The sequence below is a fragment of the Schistocerca gregaria genome, chromosome 7 (assembly GCF_023897955.1).
Source record: "Schistocerca gregaria isolate iqSchGreg1 chromosome 7, iqSchGreg1.2, whole genome shotgun sequence".
NCBI classification, from domain to species: Eukaryota; Metazoa; Arthropoda; class Insecta; order Orthoptera; family Acrididae; genus Schistocerca; species Schistocerca gregaria.
The window spans coordinates 97,962,777-97,983,088 of record NC_064926.1 but is presented as its reverse complement, the minus strand read 5'-3'; the positions used below and the strand labels follow the sequence as shown (position 1 = coordinate 97,983,088).

The following is a 20,312-nucleotide window of genomic DNA, read 5'->3' as shown; positions in this document are numbered from 1 at the left end:
TATTGCATGGTTATCAGAAATTCATACAAAAAATACTCAGTTCATTGAGATCGTGGCATTTGATACATTAATACCATCTCTCGCTTCATTCCGAACATGACTGAGATAGGAGCTTCACTTCGTTTTAATAGCAATCTCATCATGCGAGATATTGATTACTTTCAGCCTATTAGAACGGCATGGCTTACAGGAACTTGGCCAGCGCTCTCTGATAGTTTACAGAATTCATAATTCGAGAAACTAATACTGAGAGGGGAATGATAACTCACTGAAGAAACCGTAATTCTCGGTTCGTCACATTAAAAAATGCAGTAAGTGTGTAAGGCTCACACGCATTACCTTGTTACAGGCGCCACAACGACACGTTTCACATCACTGGAATGACCAGCGAATCTTCGTCACTTTTGTCGCCACCGTGACAGAAGCGACCGAGAGCTGCGGAACGCTACTTACAGCAATGGACCCTTGTGGGTCAAAATGACGGGAGGTTCTTCTCCTCAGCTCATAGTACGAGGCTTAATCTAGTATAAAACCTCTACGTACAGCACAGAAAGCACATGTCACAGCGCAGTGTAGATCTGAGACACATGGAGGTGGATAGCTTATCAGCAACGGGGCCAAATGACGTCATATGTAGTCCTTGGGAGGTGGTAAAAGCTGCAGACGGATGAGTTCAATGCAGTGGTTTCTGAGTTGCATGGCAAGCTAATACTACCACAAATTCTTTTTGGAACTGGAAGGTGACTGCAATACCTCAACCGTACTCCAAGCCTCTTTTGAGAGTGGAGACGCTGATACCTGTCACCTTCTATACTGAATAATCCTGGAAAACCATGTCTCGTTCCATTGATACGTGTTCTCACCTGGAGGAAGGCTTTTTTTGGAGAAAATTAACTCCCCGTGTGTTGTTGCGTGTTTCATCACTTTCCTATTCGCCGTTCCTGAATCTCTGCCGGCCGCGGTGTTCTCGCGGTTAAGGCATTCAGTCCGGAACCGCGTGACTGCTACGGTCGCAGGTTCGAATCCTGCCTCGGGCATGGATGTGTGTGATGTCCCTAGGTTAGTTAGGTTTAAGTAGTTCTAAGTTCTAGGGGACTGATGACCACAGATGTTAAGTCCCATAGTGCTCAGAGCCATTTGAACCATCCTGAATCTCTTGTTGTTGAGAACAGAAAAATCGCTGAGCTTTATCGCTATCTCTTGCGGTACTGCAAGTCGCCTCCTCTGCAAAATGCTTCTCCTAGCTTGCTCAGCTGCTGTATTCGCCGGCGATATGATCACTTTTGACAAAATGGTGCAACTTTCGGCGGCATGGACCACAATGACTGCATGATGGTATCATCAGCAGGCACCTTTGTCTACGTTTCTCGACGTATTTGCCCATTACTCGTAAAAAGTACTATCAACATACTCCATTCTATGGCCGCTAAAGAGCATTTTTTAATTAGATTGCATTATCCTTTTTTGGGAGTTAGGTAATTTTTCAGAATATCAGTGGGTAACAGCGATGATCCTGCGAATTGTGTGAAGATTGAAACCTGCAGATACGTATTCGTCGTAGGTCTCGCTGAAGTACAGTTATGTCACGACGAGTATATCCACCTTGCAACCAGCAAGTACGGAAATAGTCACTTCTGAAGGCAAACTCCGTGAAGGAAGCAGTGGCGGGTGACTCGAGAGTAGCCGGTTCCATTCTTTCTTGTGGAAACAAATTTAATCCTCAGTTGTTGGTCGGGAGGGAATTGAGAGATGTTGCCGTCCAGCAACCTATGAGCCGGTGTTGCCCAAAATCTCTTTGCAGTGTCCCGAATAATGAGTACAAGCGATCGCCTAGCCCGACGGAGATGATAAGCTCAGTTTTTGCTGTTCGGCAGGAGAAGGCACCTGCACGTCACCAAATTTTTCCGTTAGTTTTTCTTTCAGATCTCTAACCATCCACGCGACAAAGATGCACAATCGATTTACTAGACCGAAGAAAAAACGGGGGGCACTATATTCATATTTCCATAGAAAAAAAATCATGAAAATAGGTAGAGATTCCACTCACATTCCACAGGGCTTTTCACAATTTATGTTACACACTTCTCGCGGTTGTAGAGGGGACTTAGTACATCAAGTTTCACATGGGAACCCAAGTGCAGAAACGTGATCCAGCGACGCTACAGAGCGCAGAACTTAGAGACGCCGGCGCCTGTAAACGTATGTGTATAGGGGTTATTCCGTGATGACGCTAAAACCTCTCAGGGATAAATATACCAATTTGAGGTGAGAGTCCTTGGTTCAGGAACAAACGAGGTGAAAGCGACAAGCGGAAATCATTGTGGTACCTCCTACAGTGGAATACATGTACCGGTATTGTTGTTGCTAAGAATGTAGGGTAGGCAAATTTCAGAAGTGGTAGTATGGACCAAGACAAGAAGAAACGTATGGTAACATGGATCCTAAAATGCCTACCTCAGTAGCTATGAGCCCTTGTTCAATGGAGGAGACGTGTTTCACACTAGCGCAGCTGGACAAGTGTTCATAGCTCCTCAGGTATGCATTTTAGTGCCCATGTCTACTAGAGCTTTCTCCTTGTCTTGGTGCGTGATACCACCTCTAAAAGTATCCGCCCTCGGTAGCTGAGACAGTTCAGTCCGCCGTGCAGTGCGGACGTGTTGTTGTTCCCGCCTGCGGAGCACGGGCACTCGCTGTTGTTTGCATTACAGCGGCCGTCACTTACGTGTCGCTTACGTGCACTAGAACCATGGCCAACCGTTTTCGAAAATCAACATTACGATTCAACTTCTGCAACGAATACGCACGACCAAAGGCCTTGGAAGTGGAACGCTTCCTACGCGACGTTGCTATGATCCCAGCTTCCGACATCTTGGGCATACATTTGTCCATATTAAGCAATACTGTGTATGTCAAAGTCGTCAATGACGCGGTATGTGAAAGAATACTTCGTGACACCAACCATGGATTACGCTTTTGCCACGCCGACGGCAGTGTCGGAGCGGTCACTGTCGACCATGCCGGCTTAGGAATACGCACCATACGAGTTTTCGAACTCCCGTTCGAGCTTCCGGCGGAAGACGTTATCGCCGCTTTCCGCCCCTATGGCACTGTATATGGCCTCACTGCCGAACGCTGGGCGCAATTCCAAACGTACCCCGTTCTTAACGGTGTACGGCAGATCACCATCGACCTCCATCGCCACGTGCCATCTTACCTGCAAATTAGCGGGTGCCGCGCTGTTGTCATATACGACGGCCAACCCAAGACCTGTTCTGGGTGCGGCAAAGAAGGCCACCTCAGATCTGTCTTCAGCGACGAATCACCCAATTGCCAGCCGCTACCGTGGCACCTCCGGCTCCGACGTCGGTTTTACCGATCACCTACGCATCGGCGCTCTCTTCTCCTCCCACCGGTCGCAGCCCATCAGACCACGTACCGGTGACTCTTCCAGCTGCTACGGATACCGCCGGGGCCGACACGTCGCGCTCAAAGCCTGACGCTACTACGGCGCCACTACCAACAGCGACGACTTCCGACACCCACCCGCCTGAACATATGGACGCCCCTTCATTTGACGTTCCCGCGACGGCCTTCCTCTCAGAGCGACGCGACTCCCTTCCGTCTTCCGACACAGGGACGAACCCGCAAACAACGTTCACCTAAGAGGCGCAAGAGGAGGCGCCGTACGGTCTCGGAACGAGACGGATCACCTCCCCCTGATACTCCAGAGGCCGTCCGACACGACGAGGCCTCAGAGAACCTACACGACGATACGAATGACGACAACATGACGCCGACTTGGCTCGCTCAGGTGCTCCTGAACCAATGGACTCCACCGATGCGACTACCGCCGAGACGTCCTCCGCCCCTACGACCGAAGTGGAACGTACGACCATCACAACGACAGCGCCCTCAGTGGTGTGGAGTGAGGACGTCGATGAGGACCCGGACCACACGCTGGGGACAGAGTTACCCCAGACGAAAGCATCGTTACGCCGCTGATAACGCCTTCAGGTGGCGTACGGCACGACTCGCCGTTGCCTCGCCCCTCTTCATCCTCCGCCGGTGGAGTTCCCCTTCACGGCGGGGTACGGCTCCAAACCTACCGAATAGCGACGATCAACACTAACAGCATTAGCTCACCAGTGAAACTTCAACTGCTGCGAGAGATATGGGAGTCGGACGTCGATATCGCACTACTATAGGAAGTACACTTTCAGACGTCGCGGGATATAACACTTATCCTTCTCCAGGTGACCACCTGGGACGCGGCGTAGCCATCTACGCCAGAGAAGGCATTCCAGTGGCCGATATCACATACCTCCCATCTGCCAGAGGCATGGCCGTCACCGTCATGGGGACGCGTATCGTCAACATTTACGCTCCGTCAGGCTCCACCAGCAGATTCGACAGGGCCCTCTTCTATTCAGAAGGTATCGCTCCTTTGTTTCTTGGACGCTGTGACCATTACTTGCTTGGGGGTGATTTTAATTGTGTATTGCACCCTAAAGATCAAGTGCCCCACTACAACACCCGTCAAGAATTGCGTCTTGTCGTCCGAGATCTGTTGCTCCGCGACACTTGGGAAGTTCAGCAGGGCGACGCGCCTGGACATACTTACCAGACGAGTCACTCCGCGAGCCGCCTTGATAGAATTTACATCTCTCGGGAACTCACACCTGCAGTCCAAGGTGCAGAACTTTGGCCCCTGGCCTACGTCTGCAACATTCTCTTCCCCAAGCAAGTGGTCTGGCGTAGTCGTGCACCGTGGAAGCTAAACACCTCCCGTCTTCATGATCCCGAATGCTTTCAATGTGTTACCGAGACATGGGCCACCTGTGAAGGTCGCTTACCTAAATACTGCACAACCTTGAACTGGTTGCTGGAATGTGCCAAACCTGCCATTAGACGTACTTTGATTCAGTATGGAAAGGAAGTTGCTATGTGGCGCCGGCACACTACCGACTATTTCTACGCCGTTCTCCGCGACCTGGACGCCCAACCGCCCACCCCTGACACCCAGAGGGAACGCAGCAGGATTAAGGCGCAAATTGTAACTTTGACACCCCGTAGACTGCAGGGGGCTATGGTGCGAACCCGATGTCAAGATTCGGCGGAACAGGAACATCCGACCATGCATCATATCGCCTCCGATAGGAAACATCGACGACAACAACTCATCACCGATATCACCACCTGTCGCGGCCAGCATGTCACTTGCCAGTGCCTTTGTCGACCACTACCTCACAATGTACCAGGAGGAGACTACCAACAACAACGATGAAGAGTCTGTGTTACCACACGTAACTCGCACCCTCACCAGCGACGAAGCGGACGAGCTGATGGAGCCCATTACGCGTGACAAAGTCCACGATGCAATCAAAAAAAGGTGCTCTGAATAAGTCACCTGGTGTCGACGGATTGCCGATGGAATATTATCGTGCTTTCTTCACACTAATGGCGTCACGGTGGACAAGGATGTTTCATGAACTGCTGACGATGGGGAACCCCGTACCGCCGTCCTTCGTCACGGGAATTATTATACCCATCCACAAACCGACGCCAGGTGTGACGACTGCACATTACCGTCCCCTGACTCTGCTTAACGCAGACTGTAAAATTTTTACACGACTACTGGCAACGCGATGCCGCAAAGTCCTGCCCAGCATTCTATCCCCGGAACAGACAACTCCGGGCAGCTCAGTTAATATACAAACGGCCACAGGAGAATGTCGCGATTTAATTGCACTGGCAGCGGCGTGCAGACTCCGCGCCGCAGTGGTTGCCATTGATTTTGACAGCGCATTCGACAAAGTGCGGCATCTTTTTCTGTTCTCAGTGATGAACCGCATGGGTTTTCCACCAGCCTTTATCGACGTGATCCGGCGCCTGTACGGCACCGCCGAATCGCTGATTCAGGTTAATGGCCGTGTGGCAGGACCAGTGGCGAACAGGCGTTCCGTACGGCAAGGCTGCCCACTTTCGACCCTACTCTATGCCATAAGCCTGGAGCCACTCATCGGGAGTCTCACGAGTCACCTTTCTGGTCTCACTCTGCGACAGCACAGTTTTCGATGTCGTGCGTATGCGGACGACCTCCTCTTGATCAGCTCACGGAGTGAAACACACACGGTACTTGATTTGATATCAACGTACGGCACTGTAGCGGGCAGTAACATGAATGTGGCTAAATCCGCGGCGATGCCCATTGGACGCGGACTCTCACACAACGACTTAGCACCTCTCCCGTGTGTACAAAAACTACGATACCTTGGTATCATTTTCACCTCCACCGTGCGCTGCTCTGCTGCCATCAATTTTCGACGTGCACTCCAAACTATCCGCACGACGGTGCGACAAAATCTTCTCCGACTACTCGATTCTTTACAACGTGTCCAATACCTGAATCAACGTGTGGCGTCCAGAATGGTCCACATTGCACAGGTCCTCCCGCTGCCATCAACTATTGGACTCAGCCTCCAGGCTGCCTTCGGATACTTCCTTACGGCCGGTACGCTCTTTAAGGTCCGCTACGACGCGCTCACCCTTCCCCCGCGAGCGGGTGGCCTCGGTCTTGTCAATGTGCGACTCCGCGCGGCGTCCTTGTACATGTCCACCATGCACAAGCAGTGGCACGGGGGCACCTCCCTTACGCGCAGCTTGCTGGAAATTCTTGTGCCCGCGACCATAACACCACCAGTAGCAGTCGGACACATCAAGCACCATCTGACGCACGTTTCTGGTTTCATCGTCAACTTCAGTTATGCTCACACACACTTACCAACCACGCGTTCTCCTAGACCTAAAGATTTTTACAGCCCACTCCTTCGTTCCATACCAGCAACAATATCTAACTGAGACATCCGTCCACGCGGTGGCCCACGATTTTGTGTCACATCCACCAGCCTTTTTTCCCTCCAACGTCCGGGCCACATGGCACCAAGTCGCAAATGAAAAATTCGCCACAAATCATCGTCTTAACGCCATCGGACTAAATGACTCTCCACTTTGTTCCATTTGCCACCTCGTGGATGACGGTGTCCATCAACTGACTTGTGCTGCCATCAGTGACGTCTGGAAACATGCCCGACAGTTAGTTGCCTGTTACCTCCGCGTTCCGCCGGACTCGATTGACCCATGGACTTTTATCCATCCTGAGAATACTTATTGCCCCGCCACAAAAAATCATGCAGTTGTATGGTTCAAGGGATGGACGATCACCTACATGTATAATGATGGTGACAACTCACGCCTTGATTTCTGGCAGTACTTACAAACCGCCCACAGTGAAGTCGAACGGCGACCGCGCTACCGCGCCTTCTTCGCCAATTACCTACATGCGATCTTCACGTCGCCCCCGCTCAGTTGGATGGTACCACACGCCGACAGCACTCCCGCCCTCCCTGCTGACATCTGAGACCCCTCGCGCTGCTTTCTACATTGTAACCCATAGTGGAGTAGGCGCATGGACACACGCCTCCTTTCTTTTATGCACTACACCAGATAAACACTGGCTTTTCCCTCACTCCACTGTAAATTGCTTTACACCTCTTAGCTTCCATCAGTATTATTAGTTTTTTTTCCTACACCTTGTTCATACAAAAAAAAAAACTTGCTCACCTTATACGAATATCATGTCTTGTGTTATTTTCGCCGGAAGGGTGGCATTTTTCTTGTATTTAAGTTTGTACCAATAAAGACCTTTTGTTCATTTAACCTGTTCCTGGTGACAAAAAAACATAATAAAAATAAAAAAAGTTGCGTCACTAATCAGTAAGGTGTTGCTAATTGGGGTGGTGGTTCGCGTCTCGACACTCCCAGACTTTTTTTCAAATCCGCGTTTTAATTAGGTTCTGCTATTTTATTATGAACTTAATATAAATACATACTATAACATTTGATGTTATGCAAATACAGGTTCACCTTTTTTTGAGGGATGACTTTGTTCGATAGAAAAAAAAAGAGTGGTCAGCGCGACACAATGTCAATCCTAAGGGCCTGAGTTCGATTCCCGGCTGGGTCGGAGAGTTTCTCCGCTCAGGGACTAGGTGTTGTGTTGTCCTAATCATCATCATTTATAACCCATCGACGCGCAAGTCGCCGAAGTGGTGTCAAATCGAAAGACTTACACCCAGCTAACGGTCCAACCGTCGGGATTCCACTGTTAGAGGTATCACAATGATTTTCACTTGCAACTTTCCGAACCAGGGCCTCTTACTTCTAAGTGATGAATTTATCCGTCTCCATCGTCCCTCAAAGGTTATGAGGTCATCACGGAATTGCCCTGACTATAAACTCATCAACCAAAACATTATGACCACCTACCTAATAGCCGCTACGTCCATCTTTGTCACAGATAACAGCGGGGACACGTGGTGGCATGGAAGGGGTGAGGCCTTGGTAGCTCGCAGGAGGAGCTCGCACCACATGTGCACACACAAGTCACACAATTCCCGTGAATGCCGGTGAGGAAGTCGATCAACTCTTCAAATAGTTCAAATGGCTCTGAGCACTATGAGACTTAACTTCTGTGATCATCAGTCCCCTAGAACTTAGAACTACTTAAAACTAACTAACCTAAGGACATCACACACATCCATGCCCGAGGCAGGATTCGAACCTGGACTGGAGCGCCTAGAACCGCGCGGCCACATCGACCGGCCGATCAGCTCTGACGCCACGTTCAATCACGTGCCAGGTGGGTTCGATCGGGTTCATAACTAAGGAGATGGGGAGCCAGCATATCAATTGGCACTCGCTATTTTGTTTTTCGAACCACTCCATCACACTCTGGGCCTTGTGACATGGCGCATTATCTTGTTGAAAAATACCACTGCCGTCGGGAAACAACATCGTCATTAAGGGAGATAAGTTGTCTGCAACCAGTGTACGATACTCCTAGGTCGTCATGATACCTTGTGAGTGCCACTGGACACCGGATGCCCACGCAGTTTTCTCCAGAGCATAATGGAGCCCCCACCAACTTGTCTCCGTCCCGCTGTACAGGTGTCAAGGAGATCGGGATTCACCAGACCATGCAACGCTTTGTCTGTGCGCCAACATCCAGTGCCGATGGTCACGTGCCCATTTCTGCCGTAGTTGCCGACGTCATGGTTCAACATTGGCACATGCACTGGTCGTCGTCTCCGAAGGCCCGTAGCTAGGAGTATTCGGTGCACTGTGTTCAGACAGACTTGTGCCCTGGCCAGTATTCAAGTTTGATGTTAGTTCCGCCACAGTTCGCCGCCTGTCCTGTTTTACCAGTCTGCCGCCGGCCACTGTGGTCGAGCGGTTCTAGGCGCTTCAGTCCGGAACCGCGCTGCTGCTACGGTCGCAGGATCGAATTCTGCCACGGGCATGGATGTGAGTGATGTCTTTAGGTTAGTTAGGTTTAAGTATTCTAAGTTCTAGGGGACTGATGACCTCAGATGTTAAGTCCCATAGTGCTCAGAGCCATTGTAACCAGGCTGGATGGCGTTTGTGAACATGGGTTCCTATTAAAAATTAATCTACTAACTACCCTCTACAGCCTTTAGAAGTGTCTAACATGAATTGTGAAATACACTGTATATTAATTTTTTGTTATCTTGCTAAGCGAAAATTGTACATTTTCGGCATGGTGGAGCTTTTTGAATCATTGCGTCGACACCAGTTTTACTGCCATTTTTTTTTGTTTCGGCTTGATGAATGCAATTCACTGTTCAACTGCATCGGAAATTGTTCCATGCAGCGTTCTTTACACCCCATACTAGTATTCAGAACGATCTGAACTCGAATTCTGAATTGTACAAAACCCTGTTGCACTGTCGAAGCCAAACACTTGTTTCGATCGAATGAATATATGTTTATGTCTTTTACAAATATTCCAACATCAGGAAAGCAATATAAACCTGATGAGTGATCCAATCCTCATAAAGAGAGACGGTGAGCAACTTCTTTTTTATTTCTTAAAGTGACTCACAATAGTCTCATACTGTAGCGGCTGCTGACGTTGCATCTCAGAGAGACTGATAACTGCAAACACAGTTTTCGTCTGTTACATTAAGGAAACCTCTCTTGCTGTAACTTGTTCATCCACCAACTTTATGATGGCTACTCCATCAGTGATGATACGTGAATGGTAGTATATTGTGGATAATTATTCGCTGGTAACGCATGTCCCAACTGCAGTAAACGCATCATAGTGCGTGACGGCATGAATTTCCATCCTGCAGCGGAGTGTGCGCTGATCTCAAACTTCAGGCAGGCTAAAACTGTGTAGCGGGGTGGAACTCGAACCTGAGACCTCTGGTTTTTGGGCGTAATTGCTTCAGCGGCTGTGCTATCCAAGCACAATCCACAATACTCCCCCAAAGCTTCAGTTCGACCGTTACCTCTCTTTTTACTTTTCACAGACGTTGGTATTAACCCATTGTGTTTTGTCACTATTATCATGAAACAAGGTTCCCTAAAATAGGATCAACATTCCTGGAAGTAAGCAGATGAGGTACTGGCCAAGCTGTGTGGATGGATGGCTTGGATAGCCCAGTAAACATTTATAAGACACCAGAAAAATTTACGAGTCTCTCCTCACACTTGATGTCAAGAGCTTGGAATTTTAATTACACCAAATGTAGATTCTCTGTACTACCAAACTATAGAGCAAACATTCGATAGCCAAGCGGAGCAAATCACCTGCATTTAAATGTTTTTCATTTCGCCAGGCCTACTTGGCGGAGATGCTGAAAGCTATGAATGAGGACGGCGTCCCTGTAATAGGCTACACCGCATGGAGTCTTCTGGATAACTTCGAGTGGGGCACCGGTTTCACGTAAGCTATCTTACACTACTGACTGCAACTAACATTATGTTCAGCGTGATCCTCATCGGGATTTATATAATTAATTTCTAAGTATTAAGGAACATTGTTACCTAAATAACGATAAAAGTTTACATAGCAGTGAGAGGATTGTGCTGTTTTAGTAATTTTGAAACTGGTAAATTCACGAACACACAGAACAAACTATTTGATCAGAAAGACAAATTTTATATAATGTATTGAAAATGTGTTTTTGTGTGTTTCAAGGACGAGATTTGGACTTCACTACGTGGATATCACAGATCCGGATCGGAAGAGGACTCCCAAGGCATCTAGTAGATTTTTAGAGGAGATATTCAGAACAAAAACTCTTCCTGCTAAATATATGAGGTAGATGGTGAAATAAAGCTATTGTTGGTATTAACCCATTGTGTTTTTTCACTATTATCATGAAACAAGGTTCCCTAAAATAGGAGCAAACATTTACCAAATCACTGACTCTATTTATAATCGACACAAACGTTGAGCAACATCACCCTCCGCCAGCTATTCCAAAACCACTCAGTTTATACGCGCAGCCTTGGAGCCTGGAAGCATTACAACATTATGAACTTCTAGTTCTTGTGCGTATCTCCTTGCGATTGACGATATGCGGTACTTTAGTCGTTCACTTATATTATGAAATGAAACACTTGCAGCCATCGATTTGATGTTATGTTATCATACTGCAACCAGTTTCGGTGACTCTTTACACCATCTTCAGGCCTTAACTGAAGCTGAGGCGTTGAACTTCAATCGTTTAAGCGATCCCATCAGTGGCAAACATCTATGAACTGGCTTCCGTACAATACTGTAAAACCGATGTTGTATCTGCAACCGTCAACTAACAATACAAGTTGACCTGGTAGAGGACGGCTACAGATACAACACAGCTTTTACAGTATTGTACGGAAGGCAGTTCATAGATGTTAGCCACTGATGGGATCGATTAAACTATTGAAGTTCAACGCCTCGGCTTCAGTTAAGGGCTGGAGATGGTGTACGGAGTCACCGAACTGGCTGCAGTGTAATAAAATGACATCAAAACGACGGCTGCAGCTACCTCACTTTACTACATTATGAACTTCTCTAAGCGCAGGACCGGCTACCGCCGGTCGCCCAAGACGCCAAGCGACAAAAGCAAGGATACAGTGGGTGCGTCATGCGCACAGGCAGAAAAATACACGATAACGCCCGTTACCGGATGTATTAATAGTAGTCAATAATATCCGCCTCATTCAGCCACCAGTACCCTGTTTGGAAGGAAATGGGTCACCTATGGTAGTAAAACGTAGCCGACGTTCGGATTAACTAATGTTCACGTGAATTTGAGTTACTCTGTATTATTTTAACTGAACTGCGATAAAAAAGAGTTCTGGCCATCTAAAGCTACCGCTTTATGTTTACCTGACACCTAACGAAGAGTCTGGACAATTCGTAACTTCACTGAAAATCGTACAGACTGCTTAACTCTCGCTAAGTAACTGGGAGTCTTATCAGAGTTGCGATATTTGGATACAGAACAATGCAATCTCGTGGATCGTGTATGGATTGTTTATTACAAATATTACCAAATTTAGAAAGAAAGAACGAAATTACGGAAGAAGATAAAAACTATTCCGAGATATGTCAGATATAAAATATGGAAGATTTTAGAGTGGAATGATTTGCTAGAAAAAGGAACTACCTACACAATTTTCAGAAAATAGTGACTAGTGCTCTATCCTGCTTTGAGAGAAGGTAAGACGTAACTCAATAAACCAAAAAGAATTTATACTCAGTCGTATTAATAAACAGCCACTCAGTAATAATTATGGTACGGGTATTTTCTGTGGACGCTTGCCGCTGCTATGTAAATTATGAAATACGTATTTACAACCACTGGCATTAACTGCGTGGCAATAATGTCATTGCCTGTATAGAGAGGGAATAGTACAAGCTCATCTCTTCGGAGAAGAGACGCAACTTGTAATACGCCTCCCTATAGACACGACCACCCTAACAGAAATTTAAAAAAATGGTTCAAATGGCTCTGAGCACTATGGGACTCAACTGCTCTGGTCATCAGTCCCCTAGAACTTAGAACTACTTAAACCTAACTAACCTAAGGACAGCACACACATCCATGCCCGAGGCAGGATTCGAACCTGCGACCGTAGCAGTCAGACGGCCCCGGACTGCGCGCTTAGAACCGCGAGACCACCGCGGCCGGCCTAAGAGATATAACAAAACGATTAGACACTGCACATGCGCAGTGGCAAGTAAGGGGAGAATGACGACGCACAGCAGCCATCAACACCTTAGTTTCGCTCAGTTGTACTCAGAAAGCACAACACAAGAATCTGATATGTCAGCTCTATTGCGGAAGTACGTCACTCGACTTAACAGGTAAGACTACGCTTAAGATAACCAGCGGGCCTTAACTTCTGTATTGGAAATAGCGTCTGTCTACTCACACCGTGGGTACTTTAACTTGCATTAATAATGCATCTGAAAACAAAGTGCGTACGAATCACTACCACCGAAGAAGATCTCAGCATGTGGAAAATACTATACACTATAGTATACGTTGGACAGAAAATCAGACTCGATCTCACAACTCAATGCCACAAATTAAATCTTCCAGTATATATCTCTATTACACAACAGTGAACCTCACTAAACAACGGCCTAACAACAATATTGAAATCTTTTATTGAAAAATAAATACCAGTCGCCGTTATGAATTATACCACGTAAGTCTCTCCAATTGGAAACCACAGTCGGACTGCGCAGAACCAGCAAATTGCATTCTACATCTACATCTACATCTACATCCGTACTCCGCAAGCCACCTGACGGTGTGTGGCGGAGGGTACCCTGAGTACCTCTATCGGTTCTCCCTTCTATTCCAGTCTCGTATTGTACGTGGAAAGAAGGATTGTCGGTATGCTTCTGTGTGGGCTCTAATCTCTCTGATTTTATCCTCATGGTCTCTTCGCGAGATATACGTAGGAGGGAGCAATATACTGCTTGACTCTTCGGTGAAGGTATGTTCTCGAAACTTCAACAAAAGCCCGTACCGAGCTACTGAGCGTCTCTCCTGCAGAGTCTTCCACTGGAGTTTATCTATCATCTCCGTAACGCTTTCGCAATTACTAAATGATCCTGTAACGAAGCGCGCTGCTCTCCGTTGGATCTTCTCTATCTCTTCTATCAACCCTACCTGGTGCGGATCCCACACTGCTGAGCAGTATTCAAGCATTGGGCGAACAAGCGTACTGTAACCTACTTCCTTTGTTGTCGGATTGCATTTCCTTAGGATTCTTCCAATGAATCTCAGTCTGGCATCTGCTTTACCGACGATCAACTTTATATGATCATTCCATTTTAAATCACTCCTAATGCGTACTCCCAGATAATTTATGGAATTAACTGCTTCCAGTTGCTGACCTGCTATTTTGTAGCATTGGGTTTGTCTGTACTTTTAAATAATATTTATTTTACATCGCACTTTCAGAAGTATAATGTTTACTCTCTTGTTTAATTGACGTCGTTAATCAGAGGTAACTTCCCTACATAGCAACCACGCTAAAATATCATTCCATAACTTGCATACCAAGGTAACACTTCATTTAAAAATTCTCACTCTCTCAGAAATAATGAAATTATGTTTCTTTCGAGAATTAATCATATTTCCATTTAAATAAAAACCTGGAAATATTTTCTCTCCATTTTAACTTAAAATATCAATATCTATATCCCTCCTGTGAGTGGACATAACTTTCCACATAATATCCTTCATCCCTCTTCCGGCTGTCACCATTTCCCAAGTCAAATCCATACCTCCCTTTTAGACCAGACATAGTCATTTTCTTCGCACATGTCGTAACAATGACCACAGTAACGTTACGCCCCAACACAAACTTTATAAGCTGCCGACCACAGCAAATGTATCACACATCCCCTACTGAATATAACACTTTGTCAATAACTGAACTGTGGTGGCACCAATGAGTACAGCGCATATCCGCAACGGACCGACATGCCTTATTTGTTTTTCTTGCGATTGGTACCAGCGTGTCTTAGGAAAAGAGATTAATCGTCTTATAAGTGGCCAGCTATTAAAAACATGATCACAACGACCGTGTCACTGTCACTTTGTGTAAAGTGCGGTCTTGTTTCTACAGGCACACACCAGTATCACTAATGACAACCATGTTAAAAACTATGCATGTTTTATAAATCGGGCAATGGTATTGTTTCTTAATAAAGTTCTCTTCCACACAAATACCACAACTTTGAATATAGACGGTGATCACGAGATGTGTATTTAACAGACCGAAAAGGTGAGTGCATGTCCACAGCGGTGTAAGCTCATAATAAATTCACTTGTATCACTGAATTTAGAAAGTGATTCGGCTAAGGAACTTGGCATTAAGCCGATGTTTGTAACTCCCTATTGTTGCTGCTAGATGTTTCCCGCACTACAGTATTTGTAAAAACAGTATTTGTAGCACATTCTATCTCGATTCCATGTAGACAGTGTAACAAAGGTTTTGTGATATATCCACGGGGTTATAGACGAGGGATGATGATGGTTGATTGAGAATGATCACATACAGTTGATGGTGTGCTATGTGAGGAATCACTTTAAAAAATGAAACGCTAAATTGAAGTCGTTAGAAATGTACAAACTCCTATGACCAATGCACTGGCTTTTCAGATCTGTAGTGTTATGTTTTCTAGGAGAAATGCTGCCAGCGATATGGAATCGAGTCTCGTCACTGAATGACATACTTGCATTGAATCATATGGAGATGTCTTTTAATGATTGTAGCCACTGATGAATCATGTCTTGGCATTCTCATGTCTCGAATTGAGTCACCTTTTTCGAGTCTGTCTGCTAAGTATCCCATACAGCAAAACTACAGCGTGGTTTTTCATAGTCTCTCTGCATCTTGCAACTGTTCCTCAATGTCTGCCCTGCTCTCCCTGCAGTTTTGTCCAAGTTATTTGTCCAATTTAAGTCAGAACTGTGCAGAAGTCAGGGAGCACAATATCTAATACCTTCTACTTCCTGTGGAGAAACATGACCATGTTTTGACTACTTGGTGGAAATCAGCAAAGCTCCACTAGCTGAAAACAACGTGTAAGGCCAGCGAGAAGCCGGCTGTTGTGACCGAGCGGTTCTAGGCGCTACAGTCTGGAACCGCACGACCTCTACGGTCGCAGGTTCGAATCCTGCCTCGGGCATGGATGTGTGTGATGTCCTTAGGTTAGTTGGGTTTAAGTAGTAGGGGACTGATGACTTCTGAAGTTAAGTCCCATATTGCTCGGAGCCATTTGAGCCAGCGCCAAACGAAGCTTTCTCCTGCAACACAAGGTAGTAGAAAACACAGTACCAGCATTTACGGTGATATTTCTCATGGTGAAAAGTGGGAAGACTCCACATCATACTGGAAGGAGGACGAGGATTCTGCTATTGCATTGCAGTGCGCCTGCGAACTACATAGTGTACTGCAGTCCAAAGGAGATCTGTGTCCCTCAGGGTAATTTCATGTCTGTCACTCAAACATTCTCTTTATGTTCTTTATCTTGTACCATCCAACAGAGAAAAACTAAAAACTACAAAAACTTGCTACATTACCCGGCAGAGAACTTGGTAAGATATTACCGCATCCCTCTCTCTGATTTATCGAAAACAAATACCCTCTGTTTTCTGATATCGCGCATAAGTGGCGTTTTTAATACAGGTATTGATCCAGTGGAACAGGTGGACAGTGATCCATATTGCTTGCACAAACCAGCATAAAGTTTCATCACCCGTACTGTAGGAGGACCATATCCCACACACTATCAATCACAAGAAATGGTCCCTGCATTGTTTTTACGTAAGCAGTTTGATACATTGTTATTTCTGCTGTAATTCATCCAAGAAGTGTATGACTATAGCTCTGTACACCAACATACATTTTCTTTTTCTGCCTTGACTTCAAGGACTGTGTCAGGTGCTAATCCAGCATTAACACCTTTCGATCAGTTGGTTGTAACAGAATGCTGGACATCACGTGGTGAAAACTATGCTGCTCCCAAAATATACAGGATGACTGAAATAAAAGACAGAGCCACTGTTTCCTATTGACAAAAATGTGGAGACATCGTAACGTATGGAAACTGCCGTAACATATGTCTAGGCGTTCCATCTCAAAGAGACCGAGAGCTTTGATTCGTTGTACGAGGTGCGACAATAAATTAATGAGATTAATGTGAAAAAAAATGTTGCTTACCGTTTTAGTCAAGTTTAGCGTTGTCTCCTTCAGAGTAGTTCCCTTCTGATTGCACACACTTTCTTCCAGTGCTTCTGCCATTGATGGAAACATCTTCTGTAATATCTTCCAAGACCCTCATCACAGCTTTTTGGACATCTTGTGTTGTTTGAAAATTGTGTCCCTTGACCGCCATTTTGACTCTTGGAAATAGAAAAACGTCGCACACAGTTATATCTAGTGAATAAGGTGGCTATTATAGTACTGAAATTTGTTTTGAGGTTAAAAATTGCTGTACTGACAGCAGTATGGCATGGCGCATTATTGTGATGCAGAATCCAATTAGCAGCGATGTTGGCTCGGGCACAAAGAAGTCTTTTACGAAGTCTTTCTAAAATTTCTTTGTAGTAATATTGGTTAACTGTTTGTCTAGGAGGCACCCACCCTTTATGAACCATTTCCTTGGAATCAAAGATACACACAAACATGCATTTCACTTTTGACTTTGACATGCGAGCTTTTTTTGGTCTGGGTAATCCCTTTGAGCACCATTTCGAACTTTGGCGTTTTGTCTCTCGATCGTACTGAAAAAAGAAACAACTTTCATCACCAGTGGTAACACGGCTCGACAATTCTGGATTGATTTCCGTTCGATCGAACAGATCGGCTGCCACGTTTTTCCGTGTTTCTCGCTGTTGCGGTGTGAGATTTTTGTAGACCATTTTTGCACAACTCTTTCTCATACCTAGATCTTCAGTTATTATTAGACGAACCGTTTCTCGATTGATGTTCAGTTCTTCTGCAATCATTGTCACTGATAATCTTCGATCAGATCATACGAGCTCATGCACCCTGGCCAAGTTGACATCTCTCCGTGAGGTTGATGGTCGTCCACTGCGGTCTTCATCTACAACATTCGTTCTGCCTTCACTAAAAATTTTAAGCCAACGAAAAACTTGAGCTCTTGACATAAACTCCTCTCCAAAAGCCTTCTGAAGCTTACAGTAAGCTGTCGTCACGTTTTCACCCAATTTAACGCAAAAAGAAATGGCATACTGTTGCACAATATTATGCGATTCCATTTCCCTGATGAGAGACACAAACACGTGTTAACTTATTACAGCACAACTCACGACTGAGCAGTTGCATCGATGTGCCAGTTGGACTTCAAGCAGCTTATAGACCAAGGTCAAAGCTATTGTGCCTAAGCAAGCCTGCAGGGTTGCCACATCTTTCAAAGAAAATCAGTCTCATTACTTTATCGTCACACCTCGTATTGCAGCCATGTACACACTCACAGTTTCGGTGCTGGTCATCCCCAGAAGGTGTTGCTCCCACTAAGACTCTCTCCATATCAAACAAGCTGTAACACAGAGAGTGATTACGAGCTGTCATTGCCATTGAAGCGTAGCTTGCTGAGGAGCCAATAGGAGAGCAGATTTTTGTTCTCACTCTTTCACAGCTGACTACTGGGCAGGGTAAATGGCGTGCTTGACTAATGCTTCATGCAATACGTAACACGTACTCTCAATGAATGTGAAGAAATACTATTAAATATGAATCAAACTTTTTCATACTTTACATACCAAATTTCATGGATAGCACAACCCTACTGTTAAAATTTCAAATCAATAGTTTCAATACTGCCAGCAATATAAATTTTTACCTAAAACACATAATAGCCAATCTGGCATTGTGAAAAGGAGTTAGAGATTGTAATGTATTCATCTTTAGTATCAATTGAAACTACAGCCAAGAGGATAGTTTCACATAATCAAATTTTCTGGAATTTTCTTTAGTTTCATTACCACAGATATCTGATTAATTAATACTACCGGTACATTCGAAAATCGTTGTTTCATCGTGTTTTGCTTGTGTTTGTGTTTTGGAGAGGCTGACAGAGTGAATGGAGGACATACGAAAGTGAGAATGTGATATTTTATTAAAACTATGTAAATGCATTCGTGAGGAAGTTGTCGTGCAATAGGGGAATTTGTGACGTATGTCCGAGTGAGCTTGATTCTGTGAAAGGCAGCCAAAAGGGCGTTGGGTATTAAATTAATTAGTGATTTCTTTTGAGGAAAGGAATATATTCTTTTATTAAATTTTATTTAGCTTCCGGATTACGAAACATCTAGCCTTCCTTGTGGTAATCTGATTAGCTGACATTACAAATACGGCGAGGATGGAAGTGCTCGAGACGATCTGACTGGCTGCTTAACATATTAGCCTATAGGAACTCAGCGTTTCCCACGGATTTAGTGGGGCCTTGTGCCTCAGATGTGTGAGTCGAGAGACTCGCTCGAGGGGGGGGGGGGGGGGGGGGGGGTCGTCTCCTGGTAACCACCCATGCTAAATCGCGCTTTTCAAATTTGTACCAAAACGAAGAAATTCGAACGTTTGATCGGTTCTCGTTTTGTTGACGAAGAGCGACAACATGTTGAGTATTTTGTGTAAGTTTAAACTTTGTGAGAGGTTTATTTTAGGAGATATTCGCGTGTGAACATTTTAGGTCGTACATAAACTCCCCGTGGCGTGTTTCGTGCAGACATTATGGCGAGCCCTTCTTCACAAAAAGCCTGCTGAACGACTGAATGTGTTAACTTGCAAGTAATCATGGTTCAATGACTCTTTAGGACGTTTGAAATATCGGGTCATACTAAATGTCTTCTGGCTGCTTTTGGGTGTGAACTTGTTAGAGAGACAGTCAGTAATATTGCATTATTGATGTCGAGCTGTTAAGCCACTTTATTTCTTTTAATGACAATAAAGCAATTAAAAAGGAATTTTTGACGTTTTCCAAACGACTCATGCAGGAATTTAAAACGTTTGATAATTTAATTAATTTTCAGTTACTGCCCATGGTTAGAGTTATGTGGCCTCTGCGTGGTAGGTATACAGTCGAATTTTCGTCAACGCTGCTTTTGTCGCCTAAACCAGTACTACCATCGCAGAGTGAAGGGGCAGACAACCTGGAGCCTATCCAGGTAGGTGGACTGATTGTTTTGAAGGATAGTGATAGAGCAACCCATCCCTCTGCATTTGGTGCATTTAGCGTCAGGGAAAAGTAAAGTTAAGTGTCGAATGGACTTTAAAAGTGGTAGTGTAAAACCATTTCATATAAATGTTGAATTGACGCGATAGAAGAAGGACTTACACCAAGTGCAGATACCGTAAACAATAATAGTGGAGGGACAAGGCACAGCAGGTAGGGAGCTCAACTAACT

General features: G+C 45.4%; 1 protein-coding gene across 1 annotated transcript in view; it reads left to right on the top strand.

Annotated features, from left to right (window-relative positions):
- LOC126281791 (myrosinase 1-like) overlaps positions 1-11,222 on the top strand; it is a 121,538-nt gene extending 110,316 nt beyond the window's left edge. The window contains exons 10-11 of the mRNA XM_049981004.1: positions 10,704-10,810; positions 11,066-11,222. Of these exons, the coding sequence (XP_049836961.1) occupies positions 10,704-10,810; positions 11,066-11,192 (234 nt within the window). The 3' untranslated portion in view covers positions 11,193-11,222. The remainder of the gene's footprint in view (positions 1-10,703; positions 10,811-11,065) is intronic.
- Positions 11,223-20,312: the final 9,090 nt, after the last annotated feature.